Here is a 22,582-nt window from a genome sequence, read left to right as displayed (position 1 = left end):
ACTGTATGCATCCTTATATATGAAAATCTCTAATAAATTTCATAATACTAAAAAATAATAATAATAATAAATCAAATGGACCGATCAACCAATATTTCAAGAACAAGGCGATCACACATTCTAAAACGATTTACTGCAATACATAAAAATCACAAATTTGCTTCGTGAAAATAATTTAAGATTTAAAATAAAAGAAACTAAATAAAAAATTCATTTTAACTTTTCAATTAGTTTTGACGTCAAGATAATAAATGAACATAATCCACGTGGTCATTGTGGATTTTTATCTTATTATACAACATACTACCATTGGCAGTGATAGTTTACTGTATAGAGTTTCAAAATTACTGAAATGGCTGTAGCGAAGTAAAATGCACACAGTTACCAAAATATTTGGCAACTAAAATCAAATTTCAGTTTCACATCAAGAAAAATAGTTTCAAAGGTGGCGCGGATGTTGTAGCAATTAACAAACGACAGAATCCAGGAAAAAACATATATATTTTAATACAAATCGAATTCTATTAAAGACAACTGCTTGTTAATGGAAACATGTGCCCAGCCTGGAGTCAGTAACTTTCTAAAAGTTATTCTGTACACACTCAAGAGAAATTTTTTTAATTTTTTACATTTCGAGACCATCCGAAGTTCAGTCCTTGCCAGCTCCTATTAAATATCCATCGCTCTTTTAGCGTCCTTAGCTGATTTCGTGCAGATCCTTTTGCCAACTGCACAAATGTTCAAGAGTTTTGCTCCCTTGTAGAAATTTCGGCTCAACCACAAAAGAATATTTACAGTTCTAGTTTGAGATGAAATGAATGATGATTTTTTCGTAAGCTAGTTGATAAAAGTCCTTGTGGATGATCCCTTCAAAAGCATATGAGTTGAGCAAGGAGTCTTTGGCATGTCACAAAGATTTCATCACCTGAAAAGAATCTCTTGTCATCAATCAATGTCCATGAACAGATGCGATCAGAAAAAATCCAATAAAGCTGTCAACGATGTTTGACAGATCCAGTCATGTATTCCTTCTTCTTGGAAGGAACCGAAGAATATTACTTAAGCTGTTCCTTGGTGTCTCTGGAGACTGGCCCTGCAAGTGTACAAACATAAAATTAAATAAAATGAATGCTCTAAATAAGCAAATATATATTTTTATTTTAAAAAAGGTATGAATTCTTAGTGAATTTGATAATTTTTACTATAAAGACATTTTTTCCCTCAAAAAAGGGAATTTATAACTAGTTGTAACATAAAATACATACATGTATTTTTATATTTGGCCCGATCATGTCGTCAGACATGATCTATAAGAATCACACTAGTGACTAGACACATCTATAAGAGTCTTTCAAATGTGCAGAAATGAAATTTTCGAATGCAGAAGGTGAATTGTAAAAATCCCAATAAAAAAAAATTGGAATTCGCAGTTCATACAGGAACAGCAGCTTACCTGGTGGAACAGACCACCACGATCGGTCAAGCATACATGATCGTGTGGGGAGGGGGGCACATGAATCAGCTGCTCCCGTCCCGGAATTGGAGTCCAGACTTCTAAAGGGCCGGCCAGTGAGATTATCCCACCCAGTGTTTGTGCAGCATCTCCATGTCCTTGTCCACATTGAGTACAGAGGAATCGACTTCTTACTGAAATGTCTTGGTGAGGAACAGTGCCAGTTGCAGTCTAATATTTTATGGAGGAAATCATCGCAGGTGATTTCCTCCAAGAAAACAAGTGCACGAACTTGCAAGGGAAGCATCCCAATCCTTCCCCCACCAGAAAAAATTTACTCCATACTAGCTACTGATAGTCTAGTTTCGCCACAGTACCAGTCATGTCCATCGCTATATCCAAACAACTGAGCAGTTAGAATAGCCTTTAAAGACAAAGCCAGGCAGCTTAATGCATGCATCGGTGCACAGCATAGGAAGTGCTGCAACGATTTGCCTACAGCCTAAATCTATATGAATAACAGAAGGGTTACACAGCGTGTAGAAAAGGCCGGTTTCGAACCCCGTCAAGACTGGGGACTTTTTCAGAGCGTGGCCGAGTTAGTCGGTCTTAGGAGATTTTGTAAATTTTTTTACCCAGGAGATTCGAGTTTTAATCCAGCAAAACAAGCAAGTGTACCACTGAATATACAGAATTTAGCCTTAGTTGCTTTTGTGCAAAAAAACAAATTTATTCCAATGCGTATGTTATTTGAATGACCCTTAAACACGAAAGTCCTGTTTGCTGCTAAACGTGTTTTCCCGTTTGACTTTTTTAGTAATCCGAGACAAGGAAGGCTAATGCCAAGAAGGCATTAGCCTTCCTTACTATTTTAATGTCTTGGATTAAAAAAAAAAAAAAACTTGGTGTTGAAACAAGGTCTTTCAGAAATTGAGCGATTTCTGAAGTGGTAAGGAACAATAATTCAGGGGGTAGAATATTAATAAATGAAAATCACTGTACAGTCTTCACACAACACGATTGCCTGACTATGGGACATCAGTCCGCTAACCACAACGACAGTGAGTATTTACAATAAAACATTTAATGACTACAAGCTGCTACGAGTACAAAACTCTTGCCATGGAAACAGTGCAGGGATGATAAAGAATATGAGAAACCATACATAACAATTGCTGACGTAAACAAAGAAAAGATGAAGGTTAAAGGAACTATATAATCCAAAGTAGTTTCCAGTGGTCTCTTGGTACAGTTGACTCCGAACAATTATAATCTTCCGTTGTCCATTAGTCTGAAAACACTAATGATCGGAGAAATCAATGCTTGTAGCAAAGATGAAAGCTCTACGGGTTATTCCACGAAGAGAGGGCAACCCGACGGAAAGGGGGGGGTAAAGGTTATACGAATCCTAAAGGTCAACCGGGATTACTAAAACGTGACGCGAACATTCGCTCTCAAAAGAGAACAATCATACAGTACAAGGCCCGAGGTGACTTGTACGTGAAATATATCATGGGTCCAAATTAACTTCCCGGGGTATCCAACTGCTCGTTGGAGCCCCAGGCCTGCCACGTGGCTCATAAGGATGCAACCAGTGTACCAAGAAAACAACACAGTCCGGAAATCTAGTCAAGACCATGGCAACCGGTTCCCATGGTAACAGTCTAGTCTAGCATTAAGGAGTGGCACACGGCAACAATTAAAAGCCCGAAACCCGTTGCTGATCATTGAAGATAATGTATCATTTGTGGATGGTACATTGGCCGTCCTTTCAGATGAAAAACGATTTATTTATTCTCCAGTGAGCTTAAAAAGACTGTCTGCTTTTCCAAAGAAGCTACGGGTAATGAAGGATGTACACAGGAATCAGGGGTGGTCCGCTAAGTGAAGTTAGAGTTTGCTCTAAAGAAATACAAACCGCATATTTGGCGGCTGAGAAAATAGTTTCTTCCTTAAAGGAATTTGAGTTTCAATTTCTAGAAAACGGGGAGAAAAAAAAAGTTGTTAACAAACAGAAGAGGACTCAACAAACGAAGAGATGAGAATGACAGCCGATGAGGAAACCTACAACGGCCGACATTGCTAAAATGACTTATACGAACTTACACCAATGAAAGTGATACCATGGAACGAACGAAAGCGCTAATGTAGAATTCTTGAGTCCCGTTTCGTCCTATACTTGTACGACATTCTATGTAAGTGATAAACTGCTGTAAGTTAAGAAAACAAAACTAGGAAAGACTTTTGCTGGCTAACGATAGAGCTGTCACATTTCCTCATCTAAATTGTTTCCCACCACCCACAGCATAAAAAAAAAGAACGCTACAGAGTCGGGGGGTGGAGGAATCTGGATTTGGCAACTAGTTCCACATCTCTGGCAACACCTTAAGTACGGATATAACTGACAGAGACACTTCTGATAAATCACTCGGTGATGTGGACCCTGACACCCCTCCTCCCTTACGAAGAAAGTAACAGACTCCTTGAAACAAATAAACTGTTAATGGGTGAGCGATTAAATATACAATGTGACGAATTCAGGATCACGGACGTTATACGGGTGAAAAAAAAAATGAAAGAAAGAAAGAATATGTTTTAACACCACCACCGTATCTCAGCGTGTGAATTAAGAACAACAGTTGGGCTAATTATATAAATTGTGTTAATGGCTGCAGTCTGAAAACAATGCATGAACTCCTAACAAGCATAGTGGATATGTGCGTTTTATTTGATACTTTTAATTAAGCTGCGTAGCTAACTGGCTTTAAATAGAAGGGTCAAGGCCATGATGGTTACTGACACGGTGACTATCGCCAATTTCGAAACGGAAGAGAAGGCTAAGGCAAGGATACAAAAATACCGTTACGAAACCAGGCACTCTTGCACTGTTTATTGATACAAAGGGCGTGAAAATGTATTCTAAAAAAGACATGCACTGCATGTGCAAATGTTACTGATGAATTATGTTCTCCTTTCTTTAAATTTAGTTAAATTTAAAGTAGTTAAATGCATTTTTCGAGTCTAGAACAGGAGTGGCCAACTTAATTTGTGATGTGATCTACTTTTTTCCTTAAAAATGTGCCGCGATCTGCCATCTCAAAAATTTCATTGCACAAGGTGCACAAATCGAGGGATGACTGTATATTTAAAATTCGTCGTGATCGACCGAACTTAAATCCATGATCGACTCGTTGGCCACCCCTGGTCTAGAAAAACAGAATATTAAAAAATATAGGTACATAATCGTGTTTCAGCCGTCACTATTAAAAAGTTTTGGAGATCCTAAAGTCTCCAAACTTTATTAGACTGTTGGACAGACAACTTGAGTAGTCGAGACCCCCTAATTTTTAGCGGGTCTCGACTACTCAAATTGTCTGTCCAACTATTCAAAAAGTCAGGAAAATTATAGAATTTCTAGTAGCACATCGATTTGCATACTGTGGGCTGAAAAGCCCCAAAAGAAACAGTTCCAGTTTTTCAACTTAGATCAAAGAGTACAGCAATCCAAGTAATTTTACAACAAAGGGATAATATGAAAACAAAATACTCACGGTTCTTTAAAAAATATATCAATAATTCGATTTGCAAAATCTTTATAGTTTACTTCTAGATCGTTTCATTCTCTTCTGCAAGCTTCATTTCGTTTAAAAAAAAAAAAAAGAAAAGAACCCCCTCTCCACCCCTACAAATTTCTTTTCTTACTTCATTTGTCGTTTTAGCCTCCCACTAATAGGTCCCGCTAAACAAAATAGCTGCACACCTTTTCCCAATAAGAGACCTCCACAAACGTGCAAAAGCCACCAGGAATAAACCAGGTGGGACACTAGACAGCTGTTGGGGGACAAGGGGAGAGGAGAAGGAAAGGAAGCATGGGATATGATGTTATTGCAGGGCTGTAAATCTTTACCAGCTGACGACGCAGAACAAACCCTATGTGGACAGATACAATAGGTGACGCCACTGTGCTAGTATACTGGTTGTCATGACAACCTCCACCACGGCGTAAAAGAGACTGCTAACGGATCGGCCAAGAGGATTCAGTGAGTCAGTTTCTGGAGGGTGCTTTGGACAGGTGTTCCTATTCCCTACAAGGTTCCATAGGGACCGCGTGATCTCACCACCGTGGGAATGTCGGTTGTGACAACAATGAACGAGCCAAAACTAGTACGTGCCCTGTCACGTGACTTCAACCTCCCACCTGTTGAGTATCAGATGGATTAGAAGGCACACCATGACTGCAACGCTAAGGCTCGTCCTTTCCAATGAATCTCCGCCTCCCCCCCCCTTAAAAAGAAAGAAAGATGAAGAGAAAAAAAAAAAAAAAAACTGCGTGGATGGGAACAAACAAATAAAATAAAAATACGCTTCAGGTGGGGGCGAAGTGGACCTAGGTCTTACTCAAAAAGTAAAGAGCGGGAAGTGACACAACTGCTAAACCCTCACAAAGGAACATCAGAACAATAACTGGCACTATAGGTCTTGTCGAAGGAAAAAAAAAAAAAAGAAAAGAAAATTTCAAATAAAAAGAACTCTTTCATTCATTACGGAAACTATAAAATATGCTTAGAGTACAGTGATGTCAGTGGGCTTCTATAGATCCCCCCCCTCTAGAAAACGATGGAGATTTACAAAAGGGTAATCAGTAAAAAAAAACAAAACCATTTAAAAATTTATGAAAAGTTAAATAAAATTTAACGAAAATTATAATAAATAAAAGATATTAATAATAATACATATTTCATTTAACATTTATTTATTATTTAAAGTTTTAACTGTAATATTATAAAAATACATATATATATATACACATATATATATATATATATTTATTAAAAATAAAAATAAAATAAATATATATTCATATATATATTTATTTTATTTTTATTATTTATTTATTTTTTTTTTTTTCATTCTGATAGCTTAACCTCAGGTGACGCTGCAATCTGCAGTGTTCACGTGATTTGTTGTCTTATATGTACATAATAAAGAACAGCATCGCTATCCAAGGATTTTCATAAAAAGGTTTGCACAAAATTTAAGATTTTTTAAAAATATAGTAGCTGTTTTCTTCATTTTAATAGTTGCTAAACTACAATTGTATCAGACATAGTTTTATTATTTTACAGATTACAAATCACTATGAGTTTAACCGAGTGCCAAAATATTTAAGCTGGAAGCCATTTTTTAAATCACCAAAACAATTTACTGGATTTGAATTAAATAAGGCAATTATTTATTAATTTTCTAACCCGAAAAATACGTACCATATTGAAATTAAACAGATGTAGCAAAGGAATAAAAATCAATTTAAATAAATTAAACTTCAATTTTAAAAAAAGGATACACGTTCATAATTGTATTTATTACTTTGTCTTTTACTTAGTTAATTTTGTTAGTAAATTAATTAGTTAAAATCTAATTTATAAAAATAATTAGATTGGTTACTAACGTTATTTTTTTATTATTGTTATTTTATTCGGGGTGATACAGAAAAAAGTACGTTCCCTCGCATCATTTGGCATTGCTAATACTAAATACTGAAAATAAAAAGATAATATGGAACAAGTTGAAGTCCCAAACAAGGGAAGGAGTTATTGACCTTGTGTTTATTTATTCGTCGCTTATTTAGATAGCGCGTCACTTGCAAATACTTATATACGCTACGCAGGGACTCTTCGCTCAAACTACGTCATTAATCACGTCGAGGTCGACTTCCAACCTGCTGGGTTATAGATCCGTAATAACAACCTTTGCCACCCAGAGAGCCTGCTGCAACTAGATCTACGTACACAACTCGAACCACCTGCTTTTTCGACTCTATTTATGGCATTCGGGGGCTTCCGGTTTCAATCCCTTTCTAGTGTTACTACCTCACGATTCGTATGATCTGATGTGGTACCACCACTAATTATTTCACCTCCAAAACAGGTTACAAGCCGGAGACTGCATTAATGAGTTGTAAAGATAAATTACGTCATAACTTTTCATTTATTTCCCCCACTTGATTTTGTTTACGTAGTATTCGATGTACACAAGCGCCATCTTGCGTAAATTTATTAGTAAAGATAAATAAAGGAAGAGGCTGATGCGTAAAATTATTATAAAAATATCAAATCTTTAAAATTATATAACGGTACATGCAATCCAACTTTTCACCTTCCATCGTTTATAAGAAATACGATAGGCTTGTGGTGCCATCTATCGGAATTTACCATTACGCTAATTCAGATAAGTTATTTACAATAATTAGTAGGCGTTCGAAAATGAGTTTAAAAAGAAAGAAAAATACTCTCCTAAAAACAGAACTTATTAAGAATATACTAAATAAATAAAATTAAACTGCTGGCAACGAATATACTATTTGAGTCTGAAAATTATACATCAGCCAACTGTAATTATATGATTGAACAAATGAGGGAATACTTACATCCGAGTTGGATCTTGAACGGGAAACGGCAAATGCGTCGCTACATTCGCGGAGCTCGCGCCCGACTCGTCTGATAACAGCAGTCATGGAGCTTTCCAGAGGAAGCGATACAGACACCGATCTTGACCTGTTACTTCCCAACTGGGGTGGATCAAGGAACTCGTGCTGCACAATATCTGGCAGTGGTTCACGTCGGGACGGAACAGCTGAATTATTTTCAACACCAACGGGCAAGTCCATGTCGTTATCTAATAATTTCAAAAACGACAAGCATTAAAACAAAGTTCATAAACTGCAGAAATTCATAATCTAGTTGTAAAATGATTTTCTGTTATTTTATAACTCGGTCAAAAATAGACCTTTATAAGAAGTCAATCTACCTGTTGAGTATACAATTCCACTTGTTTATTATTTTTTTTTATTTATTTATTATGATGACGACAACCACTTTTTAACTAAGAGGGTGTAAACACATTACGGAAGCACGTGTCTTACACGATGCCAATCCAAATTATGAGGTCACGCACGTGTTGTGGTTAATATAAGCCTGTTGTCAGAACGCATGTTGTCCAATTGCGAAAAAAAGGAGAAAAGAGACCATAAACCCGATGCTGGTGAGAGAGGGAGAATCTGGCGTTTACACCCGCGTGCCAGTGTCACCTCCCACAGAGGCACGCAACAGTCACATGACACACACGATAGGGTACACGGTATCCACGCAGATATAATTAGTACCGATAGCTTGAAACAGTTGTGCCGGAACTTCGAAGCTACCGTTAAAAACTGGATCCTTCGAATCAGAACAAAATCCTCTTAGAATAAAAAGATAATCTGTGTTCTGTATTCAAGGGATTTTTAAGTTTTTTTAAGTGTTTATTTATAAATACGTTATTGATGGTAAACAATCCTTTTTGTCATTGTATGAAAGACTTATTGCTGCTATTTTTCATAATTATAAATTATATCTTATAAATATTATTTTAAAATTTAGTTATAACTCGATCAATTTAAAAACAAACCAAATTCACTGAGATTGACGCAATCAGATGGCGCATGCGCAAAAAACTGCTCAACACTCCAATTTTAGATTGTCATCACTTCTAATGACTTTTATGAAAGACAGCTTATTAATCAGTGAAAAATGGAGCATACCTAAAAATAAAAGAAATCAGCAAAATTTCAGAAATTTGATCACCAAATACTTTTATTTTTAAGAATAACAATGGCGCCTGTGCAGAGAGCTAACCAATATTTAGCTTTATTGTAATATATGTGATTTTTATCTTATTATTTCTTTTTTTTTAATTCTTTTTTTATGAAATGGAAAAGCGTTGTTAATTAATAACGGAGAGATAGAGCTAGAATACATGATATTCAATTAAATTTCAGAAAAGTGAATAATATTAAATAAACCATTTTTATTTATACTAGTGTCAATGCTGGTGGGCGCATGCGCACAGTACCTTGCGGAGTTAGCCATTATTTATAGGGTAATATTTCAACTTTTTATGAGATGTAAAATGTTTATTAATTTTTAAAAGACATTAATTGAAAAAGTTATGAATTTTGATATTATTTCGAATATTTTAAAAGTGAAGATTACTAAGCCATTTCTATTTCTACATATTTTAATACTGGTGCAGGAACTACTTTTTGTTGCGCTATCAGTTTATTATTTCTACAATAATATTGACTTTTAGCGAATGTAACAGATTTATTAATGGTTGCAAGATTAATAAAATAAAATAAATTCAGTAAACTTGCAGAAAAGTTTCTAAATAAACCGAAAAAATATTGAAAAAATATTAATACATAACGCACACTTTTGATAATTATTTTAACATTGCTTTGACTTATTTAAGAAATAAAAGCTTTTCATCCGTTAAGGGATGAAAAGCTTTTGTTGACGAGTTTAAGAAGGGGATTGATATACTCACCAAAGAGATGGACAGCGAGCAAGATTGATGACCATTTACTCTATCGATGGTTTTTGTTGTCATGATTTATAAATATTAGTGCAGTATTCATCCAGGCCTTAGTCTGTATCAAAACGTTATCCTTAATCGAGGAACCCTACAGAGTTTGATATATAGGAACCATTCCAACCTACAGTTTACTATATTCATCTCCCGGCCGTCATGTACAATGTGAGCACCAAAAAGTGCGTTAACAACCCACAGTGACCGAGGCTCCTATATAGACTCCGCGGACTATAAAATTAATATTGTCCCCACTTTATAATGCTGCGTCTCGGGAAACGACAGTGTTGGTGTATGGTCCATCTCTGCCCAATCACAGTCTCCTATAACGATCTCTTAACGGAACAATTTCGATGTTTAATGTTCGCGACATCTCACTCTTTTTCTATCAACCTGACTGGAATAATAATGGGTCACGGGACATTAATTCGGGACACAACAGTCATAACGGCCTCTATACCCTGGTCGTTACAGCTTTGACAAGGCTGACGTTCTTCGGCGCTCTCGATGACTCCGCTCTTATTAATTGCACTATTCCGTCTCTGTTCCACGAGACCCCTAATAAATCACCAGCCGAGTGAGCTATGTAAAACATCTCCAGAACCCTTCGGTGATGTTGCTGGTCAGCCACTACATTAATGTCCTTAGGGTCGTGCGAAGCCTAGCTAAGCAAAGAGACGAAGACACCAAGAGGGAAGCAATAAAATTCGAATAAGAAGTATTATAACGGAGTCATAATACTAAAGAGGAGGAGGAAAGAAAGAAAAATTAAGCACATCGTGTAAATTAAAGAGACGGTAATGAAATATAACTTTTTTAACACATTTCGCAAAGTTTGTACTACGCAAGAGGTTACATACATTCAAATATACGTGTTATTAATACAATTCATTTGAGATATAAGCAGCTGGGACCTGGCTCGTAAATATATAACATTATATGGATGTCCCTCCAAAAAGTTTGGGCTACGTGCTAATCAATAATAGGGTTTTAAACGATAAGACAAACATTAAAATCATTTAAGAATCACGAAAGATAACTGTGAAGGAAGGCTAAAGATCTGTTAGTTTAAATATTCATAGAGCCAAAAACAGGACTCCTTACCAGTGGTGTGTATGATGGAGGGCGGTGCTTGATGATAAGCAACCAATTCTATACTCGCTGTGCGTTCTCACACTGTTCTGTGGAACACTGCTTCCGGACTGTCCTGCTCTTGTTCTGTTGCGTAACATTCAAACACCAAGGGAAAAGTGTATATTGATAAGGCAATTCGCAAGAACTGCGCCATGAGAAAACTTCGTGATATTTTATTTATTCCATCTTGGTTGGTTCCTTGCAAGACGTACTCTTGACATTACAGTTGTGTGTGATGATGGGCGGTGCTTGATGAAAAGCAACAAATTCTATACTCGCTGTAAAGTTCTCGCACACTGTTCTGTAGAACATTGCTTCCAGAATGTCCTGCTCCTGTTCTGTGGCATAACATTGAAATACCAAGGGAAAAGTGTATATGAATAGAGCAATTCGCAAGAAGTGCGTCATAAAAAACTTCCTGATATTTTATTGGTTGTTCCTTGTAAGGCGTGCTCTTGACCTACAGTTACACCATAGTTGTTCTTAATATGGCTCGTGTTTGTTGAGAACAACAGCGAACAACGGGAGCGCAATGGTAGGGAAAACGTAGGGGTAATTGAACTATAAGCGACCGGATACTAGGGAATCCGTAATGAAAGAGATCCTCCCGTTTAAAGGAAAACATGATCACTTCACGATAATAGTAAAAATTGAACGAAGTGATATAAATGAGAGATGTAAATTAAAAAAAGCGTGTCTCTGGGAAGGAAATGTATTGATTAAAAATAAATCAACTACTGAACGTTAAACTGGAACCTTATTTTAGACCTTTATAACCATCCTCCACGGCATTCTGCAATTCTCTTGGATCATTGAATCCCGCATACCTCTGGTTAAAGTAAAATTACTGCTTTGCCTATTTGTAGTGTCACGAGGGCTATTGTAGAAGTATATTAAATCTAGTAATCACTCTTTAACATTTATCTTCTAAAATATTTCTGAATATAGTCGACTTTTCAAAAATATTTATAAAATTAAATCATTACAGTGCAGTATTTTAAATATTATCCCGCGGTACACCGAGTCAGGCTAACTTTTAATGTTACAACAAATATGCATTTCACAATATTTGTAAAGTTATACATAGTACTGATGTTTAGTTTTCACAAGATAAAATCAAGAGAGTGGAAAATGGATTTCGAAATCAGCTTGGGCATGCGCAAGAACTATACACTAGTAAATCAAACAAAAATTCTCATAATTGGGAATTTACAACTTTTTATCAATTTTAGAGTAAATACTGCAGATTTACATTTAAAAACTGAAGTATATTAAATAATCGCATCGGGAAAATGCTTCTGATAAAGGATGGAGTTGTGTATGAAGTTGTGTATGGAGTTGTGTATGTTGTGTATGTGGATTATTCGTTCTTCAGTCTGTAAAGTATGGCCTACCAGCTAAAACAGTTAATATTGCGAGTGTCCAAAGATTATTTCCCCAGTTTAATCAGCTAATACACGAAATAGTACTGCACTATCATAAATAATTAATCAAGATTATCCTTATCACGTGGTACTCTGTACATTAGATTTTCGCTAGGTAGAAGACTAACAGAAAAGAAAAAGCATCTCGTATAAAGATTACAGGTCAACTCGTACAACCCCACATTAACCTAAGAAACGAGTTCGCAAGAATACCCTGATGATCCAGGATATATGTACGCATAAAGATTTACTTCTAGACTCTCATTATCCATACCCGATAACTGTTAGTGTACCGAATATGTTCGGGGAACATTATTAGCAAATGCAAGTTCATGCAGTGTTCCCCTACCATTACAAGGGAAGTAATGTGCTAATTAGTTGAAGGCGTGTGCAGTTGGCAACGACATTAACACACCAAGCAAACAAGGCAAGTCGCCCACGTTGCATCCTGATGCACACTATCGTCATTTACACTGGTTTCCATAGGAACTGCATGCATATTCGTGGCATCTCTATTCTATGGTGTGCTGCCCTCTCTAATTTACGCCACCAGCTAACGTAGGAATTTCTCCGAGCTGCTTGCTCCAGTCTGGGTCTGTCAGCCGTACGACTACCAATGGTGCAACTACTGCTATGGAGCTACAACAGTTTCTCGTAGCCCGCACATGGACCGAGATTAAACGTGATTTCCCCGCCAGGCGAATAGAGGCTGGGTACCTAGAGATTGCGTGTACAATGGCGTCCCAGGTCTCTCCAACCGCACGCTCGCCAGCGCTGTCTCCCTTCCCTCCTACTCCCGAAACTCATTTGCATATAGCGGCCTACTGGGGCGTCACAGGGGCACTGGCCTCTGCCTGGGACGACGGCTTGGGGGCATGTTTTAAAGCTAACTGTGGGTTGGCGACTTGCTGGTCCCCGGGATTAGTTTAGTTGAGTGAACGAAAGTTCTGTACGGTAATAAATAACTTGCGAAAAGGCTATGGAGGATAAGCTAGTTTTTGTCTCTCTTTGAAGACAGCAGCTCCTGAGCGAAGTTAAAAAGAAAAGAAAAAAAAAATTTCTTTTCCTTTTCGAGATTAAAGTAGCCCAGTTTTTATTTTTCTATGTTCAGAAAAATCAGGTTTTACTTAAGTCAATTTTGTAGATAAGAAAGTTCATTTAACTCCCCAAGTAATTGCGTCACATGACTTCCGCAATAATAAACAAAATACAGGTACTTCTTCAATGGTTAAATCCCTAAACGCTTTGCTATGAGCCCTAGTGGTTAATTCTGGCTAATCTTTATTGCTAATGGTGTATGAAAGATACTCGATTTACTCAGGGTACAGTTAATATTGAAAGACTATTATATTAAGAAAAAAGTTGATTACTTTATTTTTTTAACTCAGAAAGACCTGATTTAATCATGCATTTTTCATAATTATTATGCATTATCAAAATACTCCAACAAATATGCATATGAGTAATTTGCATATTTGTTGTCGAATAAAAGTAATCACAGTACTAACTGCTAATGCTGGTACTACGTTAAGTGGACTTTTTAAAAACATTCATTAAAAAAATAAAATTATGAGCAAATATCATTAATTAAGGAATATGAACAGTTAATTTGCACATACATTGCAGACTCAGGCCCCTTCATAGAGCAAAGTCTACACCGAACAATCTTATCGAAAAGGTTTATAAAGTAATGCATTCCAACATAACCAAACCAAACTAAAATTCAAGCGCTGTAGATAATGATATTGCTAATTCTTATTTTTAAATAATTGTTTGTTTTCTGATTAATAATAACTCACATCTTTAATTTGATTATATTTTTGAAAATTTGACTTTATTGAAAGATATTCGAGAATTCGTGCTGGTTATAAGTTTAGTATTCGCTCTTTAGAAAAAATCCACACTTAAGGCAGTGCTTTTCTTTTTCTTAGAAAATATATTTCTGAAGTGTAAAACGAAGAAACCAGTGCTGACTAGATTTCACGAACGAGATATGTAAATAAAAAAATCTTCCGGAACAGCTGCTAATAAGAAATCTTAGGGACCACCAAAAATAACTTCAAGGGTTTGATTAGGTCCACAGGCAGGAAGTCGAGGAAACCTAAAACGTTTCATTAGCTACCTAGCTTATATACATACCAAACCTCATCGTCAACTCTGAAGATAGTTAGTTACGTAGTTATCTGTAGTGACGGTAATAGTTACGTAGTTTATCACTTTAACATTTGTTCATACTTTGAAAATCTCATCGGACTTTCCCCCCCACCCTTGTTTTTATTATGACACAAAATACAGAAGTTTTCAAAGCGAGTCATTTTTACATATTTAGATTGGAAGTTAGTTTTGATAAAGCCTGCATTATTAAGGGGGAATTACCTTATTTTTTTCCCCCTGAACATAACAGGCTAACGTTCATTAGTCATTTTTATTACGAGCTAATATTTCAACTGCTGTGAACTCGAAAAAAATATAAAATTAAATGGAAGTAAAATTTTAGTTTTAAAAAAATTAACTTCGTTTCGTTTTAATGGACCAAGAAAGCTCAGTCCATTTATTTCTTTTGTCAATTTGCCAATTGTAACTGCTCATAAAAGTACATATCAACACTCCCCCTAGTGGTTAAAGTGCGGCTATTAATCTAAATTATATTTTCTTCTTTCAATAGCCACGGGCAGTGCAAAATACACCACCAAAAAGAAAATGCCAACACAAGTGCTTTTTTTTTTTCAACTTTACGGAACTTGAACTAACATCACACTATAATGGATGACTTCAGCCCAGCTTCTGACTCATTCCCTTACAAGAAGAGGACAAAGTCGCCGACTAGTGAAAAACCTGTAAACAAACATAAAACTGCCATTCTTGTCGCATTCCCTGCTGTCAGGAATACAGAAACTCTTTTTATACAAAAGTTGGTAATTAGTACAGCTTTTCACTGATAAAGAGTTCTATTTTTGCTGGCTTTGTCTTTATGCGTGGCTGTTTAAGAACTCTGGAATCTACAGTATCCCAATCAAGCTAATGGAAATTTATTTAAGTTGTCCCAACAGAGAGCACCTTAAACGATTATAACAAAACAGGACATCACGTAATACTGAAAGAATGTAAGAAATGCCCCCTTCCTTTTTTAACCCGAAATGCAACTGTTGCTAAGAAAGGATTTCTTGTCAATATATACAGTTACGCGTACCTCTCAAACGAGTAAAACCTTTTCTTTTTTTTTTTGTACCAAAATGGTAAGCAGTACGTAATACATTAGTTAAAACAATCAGGGGTATTACAAATATGCAAACTATGCTTGTATAAATATGATGACATGCGTACCTCATGATGTAGTGGAAGCTAAGTTCTTATCAGTTCACACAGCTGGACTTCCTTTGAGCGTTATTAAGGCTTTATTGGAATATCACACAACAGACGGAAAAAAAAAAAAATAAATAAATGTACAATTGCAGGAAGTTTTCGTTACCGTTGTGGGTGCAAGGACAACATCCGTATGGCCCCTAGATATGTTTCGCGCCTACCATACATCGATGAATTGTTTAGAATCAGTTGCTACTCTTGTGTTAGTGCGGCTTCAAGCTGATCAAATGTCATTGGACAAAACAAAAGAGCTGCAGCACGCCTTCCTAAGGCGTCCAAGATGCCCGATGGTATTCAAGTCGGGAGGGGGGGGCCAGGAACACTAATTCAATCGGATGATACCCTAACCTTCCAACATACTTTTAACCAGTTCTGCCCAACGGGATTGAACTTTGTCATCAATCAGAATGCACTCTTGGCCTACAGCTGGTATGGATAGCATTGGTCTCTGTGATCTGTACGACCATTGAAACTAATGCTATCTATACCAGTAATCCATCTGGCCCATCTGGCTGTATCTGGTAGATTTTTCTATAGGTGAAGGGGCCTGGAATCTGCTGGATTCAGCAGATAATCTAGAAATAGCCAACAAGACGTTTGATGGAAGTTTGTTTGTAACAAAGCAACTTTGTACCAACATCAAACATGATAATTCAAGCACTTTCTAGAAATCGTAGATCTTTTTTAAAAGTTGATTCGGAACTGACTGTGAGGAACTGATTTCAATATGCAAAAATTAAGCTTCTACCATTATGGCGCACAGTAACAGTAAAATACGACTGTTTTTCCAGCGCATGACATCGTAGTGGGAGGATTCAAGAAATATTATCAATCACTCTGTCACACTTAGTAAAGAAGAAAGATCAGAGGTAGGGGGGAAAAGGATAAGAATCTCTTTAAAATTTTATGCTCCACGTACAAGCAACAAGCACAATCCGTCATAAAATCAACAGTGCCGTCCCTTATTGGAATAGAGAAGAATATTTAATGGCTCTGTGCGCGCACTTTGGGTAGGCTGCAATTGATTACATAACCCGGGCGACGCGTTCTTACTTATCAAGCGCACAAGTTTCGCGCGTTCCGATAAGATGCAGATTGACATCCCACCAAATGGGTGCAGTCTCAAAGGGGACATAATAAACATGATATCTATTCGCTGAGTCTTCAAAACATTTTCAAGACCCGTTATTTATTCACTATAATGATACGCTAGCGTGCTTTCAATTTGAGAACAAAACGCTAAAACGTAGACGCCGGCAGCAAGTGGGATGTAAAATTTATATCATCCCTAGCTCTCTCCAGGCACAATATGAAGTCATCTACGCCGATGGTCATCACGAAACTCCACACTTATCTAACTTAATTTCATTAGTAGACGCACACAACATAAAAGAGTCGTATGAACTTTAGGATATTACACGAGTTTGTTTCCATAATACGCAAATATATTATTGTGCCAAAAACGATTTAAAGTACTTAACTGAATGATGTGCCACACTTATTTTACTTCTAACCCAAGGTGGGAAGCAGAGAAAGAGTAAATTAGGTTTATTTTGTAGTGTGAATGGAAGAAAAATCGTAAAATGGAAAAATGAAAGCCCCAGGAACAGGTCTTGATGAGTACACATTGAGAGGATGCAGCACTTTCTTAAAATGTAAACACACTGAGGTAACAGCTATAAGTGGTGAAACAGTCAACAGTAGTAAACGCTTTTATGTTTTTCGCAAGCAAAGAAAATAATAAAACGAAAAAGTCAAGATATAAAAAGGGAAATTTCAAAAATAGAGTAACACACTGGAAATCCATAATACAGTACTACAACTACCACCACTTCGCAAACCATACAACTACCTATATACTAGATGGAGCAAAAATAAATAAATAAAATAAAATAAATTTTTAAAAAGAGAACAGCAATTTCATCGATCTAAAATTTATAATATCGGAATAGAATTGGGTGTTCTTTGGAACGCACGAACCAATACGAAATGCATTTCAAAATTGTCTTCAAATGTAGTAATAGATGGCATATGATGCAAGAAAGCAAGCGTATGAGCTAATAAATAAAATAAATACGTAAATAAATTAATTAAAAAATAATAAATAAAAATAAAAAAATTAACACAACCATTCCCTCTAAATGTTTGTCCAGTTCCTCCTTGAATTTATTTAAGCTATCAACTTCCACAACGACAGATGGAAGTTTGTTCCAGCATTTAACCATCCACTGACTAAAGGCAAATTTCCGCACATCTATTCTACAATTGTCTTTTCTCAATTTGAATGTATGCCCCCTTAGGTTTGTAATCTGAGCAAGCGGAAGGCGAATTCTGTGTGCTCAACCCATTCAAGGCCTTATACATCTCAATCAGATCACCTCGCAGGTGCCTAGTCTCCAGCTGATGCAATTTGCAGAACTTAAGCCTCTCTTGTATGTAAGAGAATCCCTTCATTCCCCTCACCAATTTTGTTGTCCTTTGTACACGCTCAAGCAAATCTACATCCTTCCTAAAATGAGGCCTCCAGACCTGTACGTAGTACTTAAGGCGTGGCCTGACCATTGCCTTATACAAAGGGATAATCACCTCTTTTTCCGTGCTAGCAAAATTTCTGTATATCATTGACAAAACCCCATGACCTGCTATTGCAGCCTGTCTGTATTGCTCAGAAAACTTCAAATCTTCTGGGGTTACTTCTACCCATATGCAGTACTTTACATTTGTCAAGTTGGCGCCTCCGTAGCCAGGTGGGCAGGAGCAGCAGTGCGTAGCACACGCTTTTTGATTAGACCGGGGTTCGAGCCCGTGACCACCAAATACGGAGGATGCGGAAAGATCAGGGAATGACCACCGCATATCCCCGGAACAATATGGCCTTAGTTGCTAATGCTCCTAAAAACCAAACAATAACAACAACAACAACATTTGTCAATGTTAAACTTCAGTTGCCACTTCCCACCCCAAATTTTCTAGATCCTGTTGCAGTAACACACTGCCATTACTGTCATTAACAACCCTGCCAAACTTTGTATCATCTGCAAACTTCGACACTAAGCCTGATATATCAACATCACTGATAAATATACAAAACAACAGTGAACCCAACACCGAACCCTGTGGAACTCCGCTAATAACATTAGTCCGTGAAGAGCAGCGTCCATTGATTACCACCCTGTCTTGTCCCACTCAACCACCCTTTTATCCATTGTAGCAACTTACCCTTAATACCCATTCTGCTCCAATTTGTACAGTAGCGCAACAGTGTCAAAAGCCTTCCTGAAATCCAAGTATATGATATCAAAATTATTTTTTGCATCCAGTTCCTTTGTAACCACATCATAGTATCCAATCAAATTTGTTAGACAAGACTTTCCATTAACAAACCCATGCTGTGTCTGAATTATCGCTGCAGTCTTGTCTAGATGATCCTGCAATGCATCTTTAATCAGTGACTCCATTATTTTCCACGGTACAGAAGTTAAACTAACTGGTCTGTAATTACTCGTGTCACCCTTTGATCCCCCTTTGTGAATTGGGGATACATTTGCACATCTCCGAATTCGTGGGGACTTCTGAGTCCGAGGATGCTCTCATAATTATGGCTAAGGGTTTGCTTAGTTCCTTTGCCGCCTCCTTTAATATAACTGGATAGTCCCATTCACCCCAGGTGCCTTATGTTTAACTTCAACAATTTATCCTCCACTTTGCTCTTTGTTATTACAAAATCTAAGCACCCTGCTACAATTTGATAACCTTCTGGCATTTTCAATCCTTAATAACTCCTCATGTGTGAATGTAGATGCAAAATACTCATTCAGTTTGTTTGCTATCTGATCAGGATCATCAACAGTCGAACCGTCGATATCAAGTGGACCAATCTGATTTATCCTCCTTCCTTTTAGAGTTTATATAAGTAAAGGAATCCTTGCTGTTTTTCTTAGCATCCTTTGCCAAAGATTTCGCGTAATCTTCTTTCGCTTGCCTAATCTCCTTTGTTACTTGATTACAGAGTAGCTTATATCTGCCATAAGCTTCTGTGTCGCCTGATAATTTATATACACCCCATGCATTTTTCTTATCTTCCACGAGTCTCATTAGTTCATTTGACAACCATTTAGGACTAAACCTTGAAGAATGTTCTCTTGAGATATTTACCAATGTTCAATTTGTGCCGATTTTCGATTATTATTTGAATTAACAGAATGCATAAACACTTTTTCGAGAGGGCGCAACTATACAATGTGTTGAAGAAAACATTAAACACCGCATAAATATTTAATTTATTCTGAAATAATTTTATTTCTAGAGCTGAACATTACACATACATTTAAAAAAATAATTTTTTTGAGCTAATATATCCCGAAGTATGATTTTAAATAAAAATTCATTGTTTTATTGAAGATTCTTTTAAGATGTTTACGACTTTTTTGGAGGACAAAACTTAATTCCAATAACATGATTTAAATAAGCTGTACCTTTCCTTAGCCTTAATGATCGCTAACATTCCACGCAACTTAAATGATTTATCAACTCTTGTAAATAATTTCGTTAATCAGCAGTGAACACAAAATTAAGTATAATTCACACAATAGTTTATTACAATCAGTACTCGAATTAGAAAATATTAAAGACCCGAAACGTTAAGAGAGACAAAACAAGATCAGTTATATTTTTTTACAAGGTTTGATCAAAAAGTTAGGTGAATGATCTTATAATTCTTGAACGCATAGCGGTAGCCAAAATTTTGAGCAAGCTTACCCCAAGTTTTAACTCGTTGTTAAGCGTCAGTCTAGCGTAATGCTGCTTTGAGTTGTTCGAGCAAGCTGTGTCGGACCTTGCATTTTTAATAAAATTTTTGACAGTTGACGAGTCTTAGATATACACCAGGCGGGGAAGTCAAAGTCACTTTTGAAGGTCACGCTAATTGCATTTTTTTACAACGAGGGTATGGTGTTATCAGCGAACGAGAAGTATTAAAACGGTTGAGAGACGCAATCAGCCATAGACCACACGAAAAATAGCGAAATGGTTGGCTCCTTCACAAGACAATGCACCGTGTTACACCGTATGTATGTGTGTGTTCTGTGGTCGATTTGCTGTATGAAAAAACCATGCTACCATCTCCTGGGACCAACTACCTCAGCCACGTTGTTAAAAAGATCCATAAAAATTACTCGCGTCATTGATGGGATTCGAACTCAGGTCTTTTCCACCTGGTGTGGGGAGGACGGTGATTATACTAATTGTGATTCGTCTGATTTGGCACATGCACTTTTTAGGTATTTCTAAAATTAAAACACGATACCAAAGAAAAAAGGATTTGATTCGATTCAAGAAATGCAACCAAACACGACGGATTGGCCAAAAAGTATCCACAAAAGAAGCCATCTAAAAGGATTTGATCAGTGGCAGGTACAATGGAAGAAGTGTGGTTGCAGAAGAAGATTATGTTGATGAATATTAATAAAATAAACGTTTATCGTTGAATAAAATTAATTTTTTGACAAAATTCGCGAACTTTTTAATGAAGCCTTGTATGTCAAAAGTTTAGCCAACACACACGAGCATTATACAATTCTGATTATTTCTGACACGCTCAGTTCATTTTTGATGGCCCTCTCATAGTCTCTTATAATTATGAAATATGTTCTGGTTCAGCGATCCAAGAATTTTCAAATTTAAATAAATGAATCATCATTAGAAAATATTTTATTCCAAACCATTACAAATGGCATCCAATACAAGATCCTCCACTTCGCCGTTCAGAAGAGAACAATTACAATCTATGCTAGACAGACAGATAGACATCATTGAAGACAATTAAAATGCCATAACATCACTCTTCATATCTTATCGAATGAGGAGCGATGTTATGGCATTTTAATTGTCTTAAATGATGTCTAGCATGGTGTAATCTGTAACCATAATTTGTTGGTTTGTAGTATGAACAAGTTGGAGTTTATAAATAAAAAACTGCAGCCTCCAAAAGTGCTGGTATGGTCTGAAGCCTTTGAGTTTGAAACTCTATATACAAGGTCATGAAGAATAGTGATAGTTTTGAATGTCCGTATATTTATTTATAGTTAAGTTTGGTGTCAACAAAGACGTAAGACGCGGGAATCTTTTTACTGGTTAGCGATGCGCCCTAGCGAAAAAATTCTATAAAAAAATTGAACGTTTTTTTTTTTTTTTGGTACGTATGGTTCACCGAGTGAAAGCGCACTTCCACATTTGCAAGTACCCAATAATAGTGTACTTGTACAGGCCAGTGAAAATCTCCAGACAGTCATGGAGACACTTTTGCATCCTAAAAAATGTATAGCATGATGCGTTTCATCAGCTGGACCCTTCAGAGGAATCTTCCTGGATGACAAATTTAGTGCGGAACGCTATCTAAAGTTCCTTCAACACATGGAAGAAATATTTTTCTAACAAAAGGGCAAGACCACATACGTTGAATAGGGGTCTTCATTTCCTGAAAGAATATATTAACGATGGGATGGTCCTGGAAGATGTTGGATTAGATGGCCTTGGCCACCGTATTCGCAGTGTCTAAATCTGTGTGGGGATTTCCGAAGGACAATATCTTTAGGAATTATCTACACGATTGAAGAATTAAAAGATGAATGGTCTCGGCTGCGCTCGGATTACAGTTAATATATTTTTGCTTGAATAATATCCTCCCACATCTTCCGTGTTTAATAACACCAAACTCAACAATGACAGCACAACACGAAAAATATAAGCAAACTGTTTTGTGTCTTCCTGTTGGAAATATTCATACCAGTTTGAGACACTCCTG

General features: G+C 36.6%; 1 protein-coding gene across 1 annotated transcript in view; it reads right to left on the bottom strand.

Annotated features, from left to right (window-relative positions):
- Positions 1–620: 620 nt before the first annotated feature.
- Positions 621–22,582, bottom strand: part of LOC150084947 (uncharacterized) — a 44,313-nt gene continuing 22,351 nt past the window's right edge. Inside the window, exons 3-4 of the mRNA XM_090375663.1 lie at positions 7,881–8,128; positions 621–1,093 (exon numbers count right to left, since the gene is read on the bottom strand). Of these exons, the coding sequence (XP_090231789.1) occupies positions 1,019–1,093; positions 7,881–8,128 (323 nt within the window). The 3' untranslated portion in view covers positions 621–1,018. The remainder of the gene's footprint in view (positions 1,094–7,880; positions 8,129–22,582) is intronic.

This window comes from Mastigoproctus giganteus, chromosome 6, assembly GCF_048544385.1.
Source record: "Mastigoproctus giganteus isolate SK-2022 chromosome 6, ASM4854438v1, whole genome shotgun sequence".
Taxonomy (NCBI): domain Eukaryota; kingdom Metazoa; phylum Arthropoda; class Arachnida; order Uropygi; family Thelyphonidae; genus Mastigoproctus; species Mastigoproctus giganteus.
The sequence above is the reverse complement of the archived record's forward strand: the minus strand, read 5'-3'. Positions and strand labels throughout refer to the sequence as shown.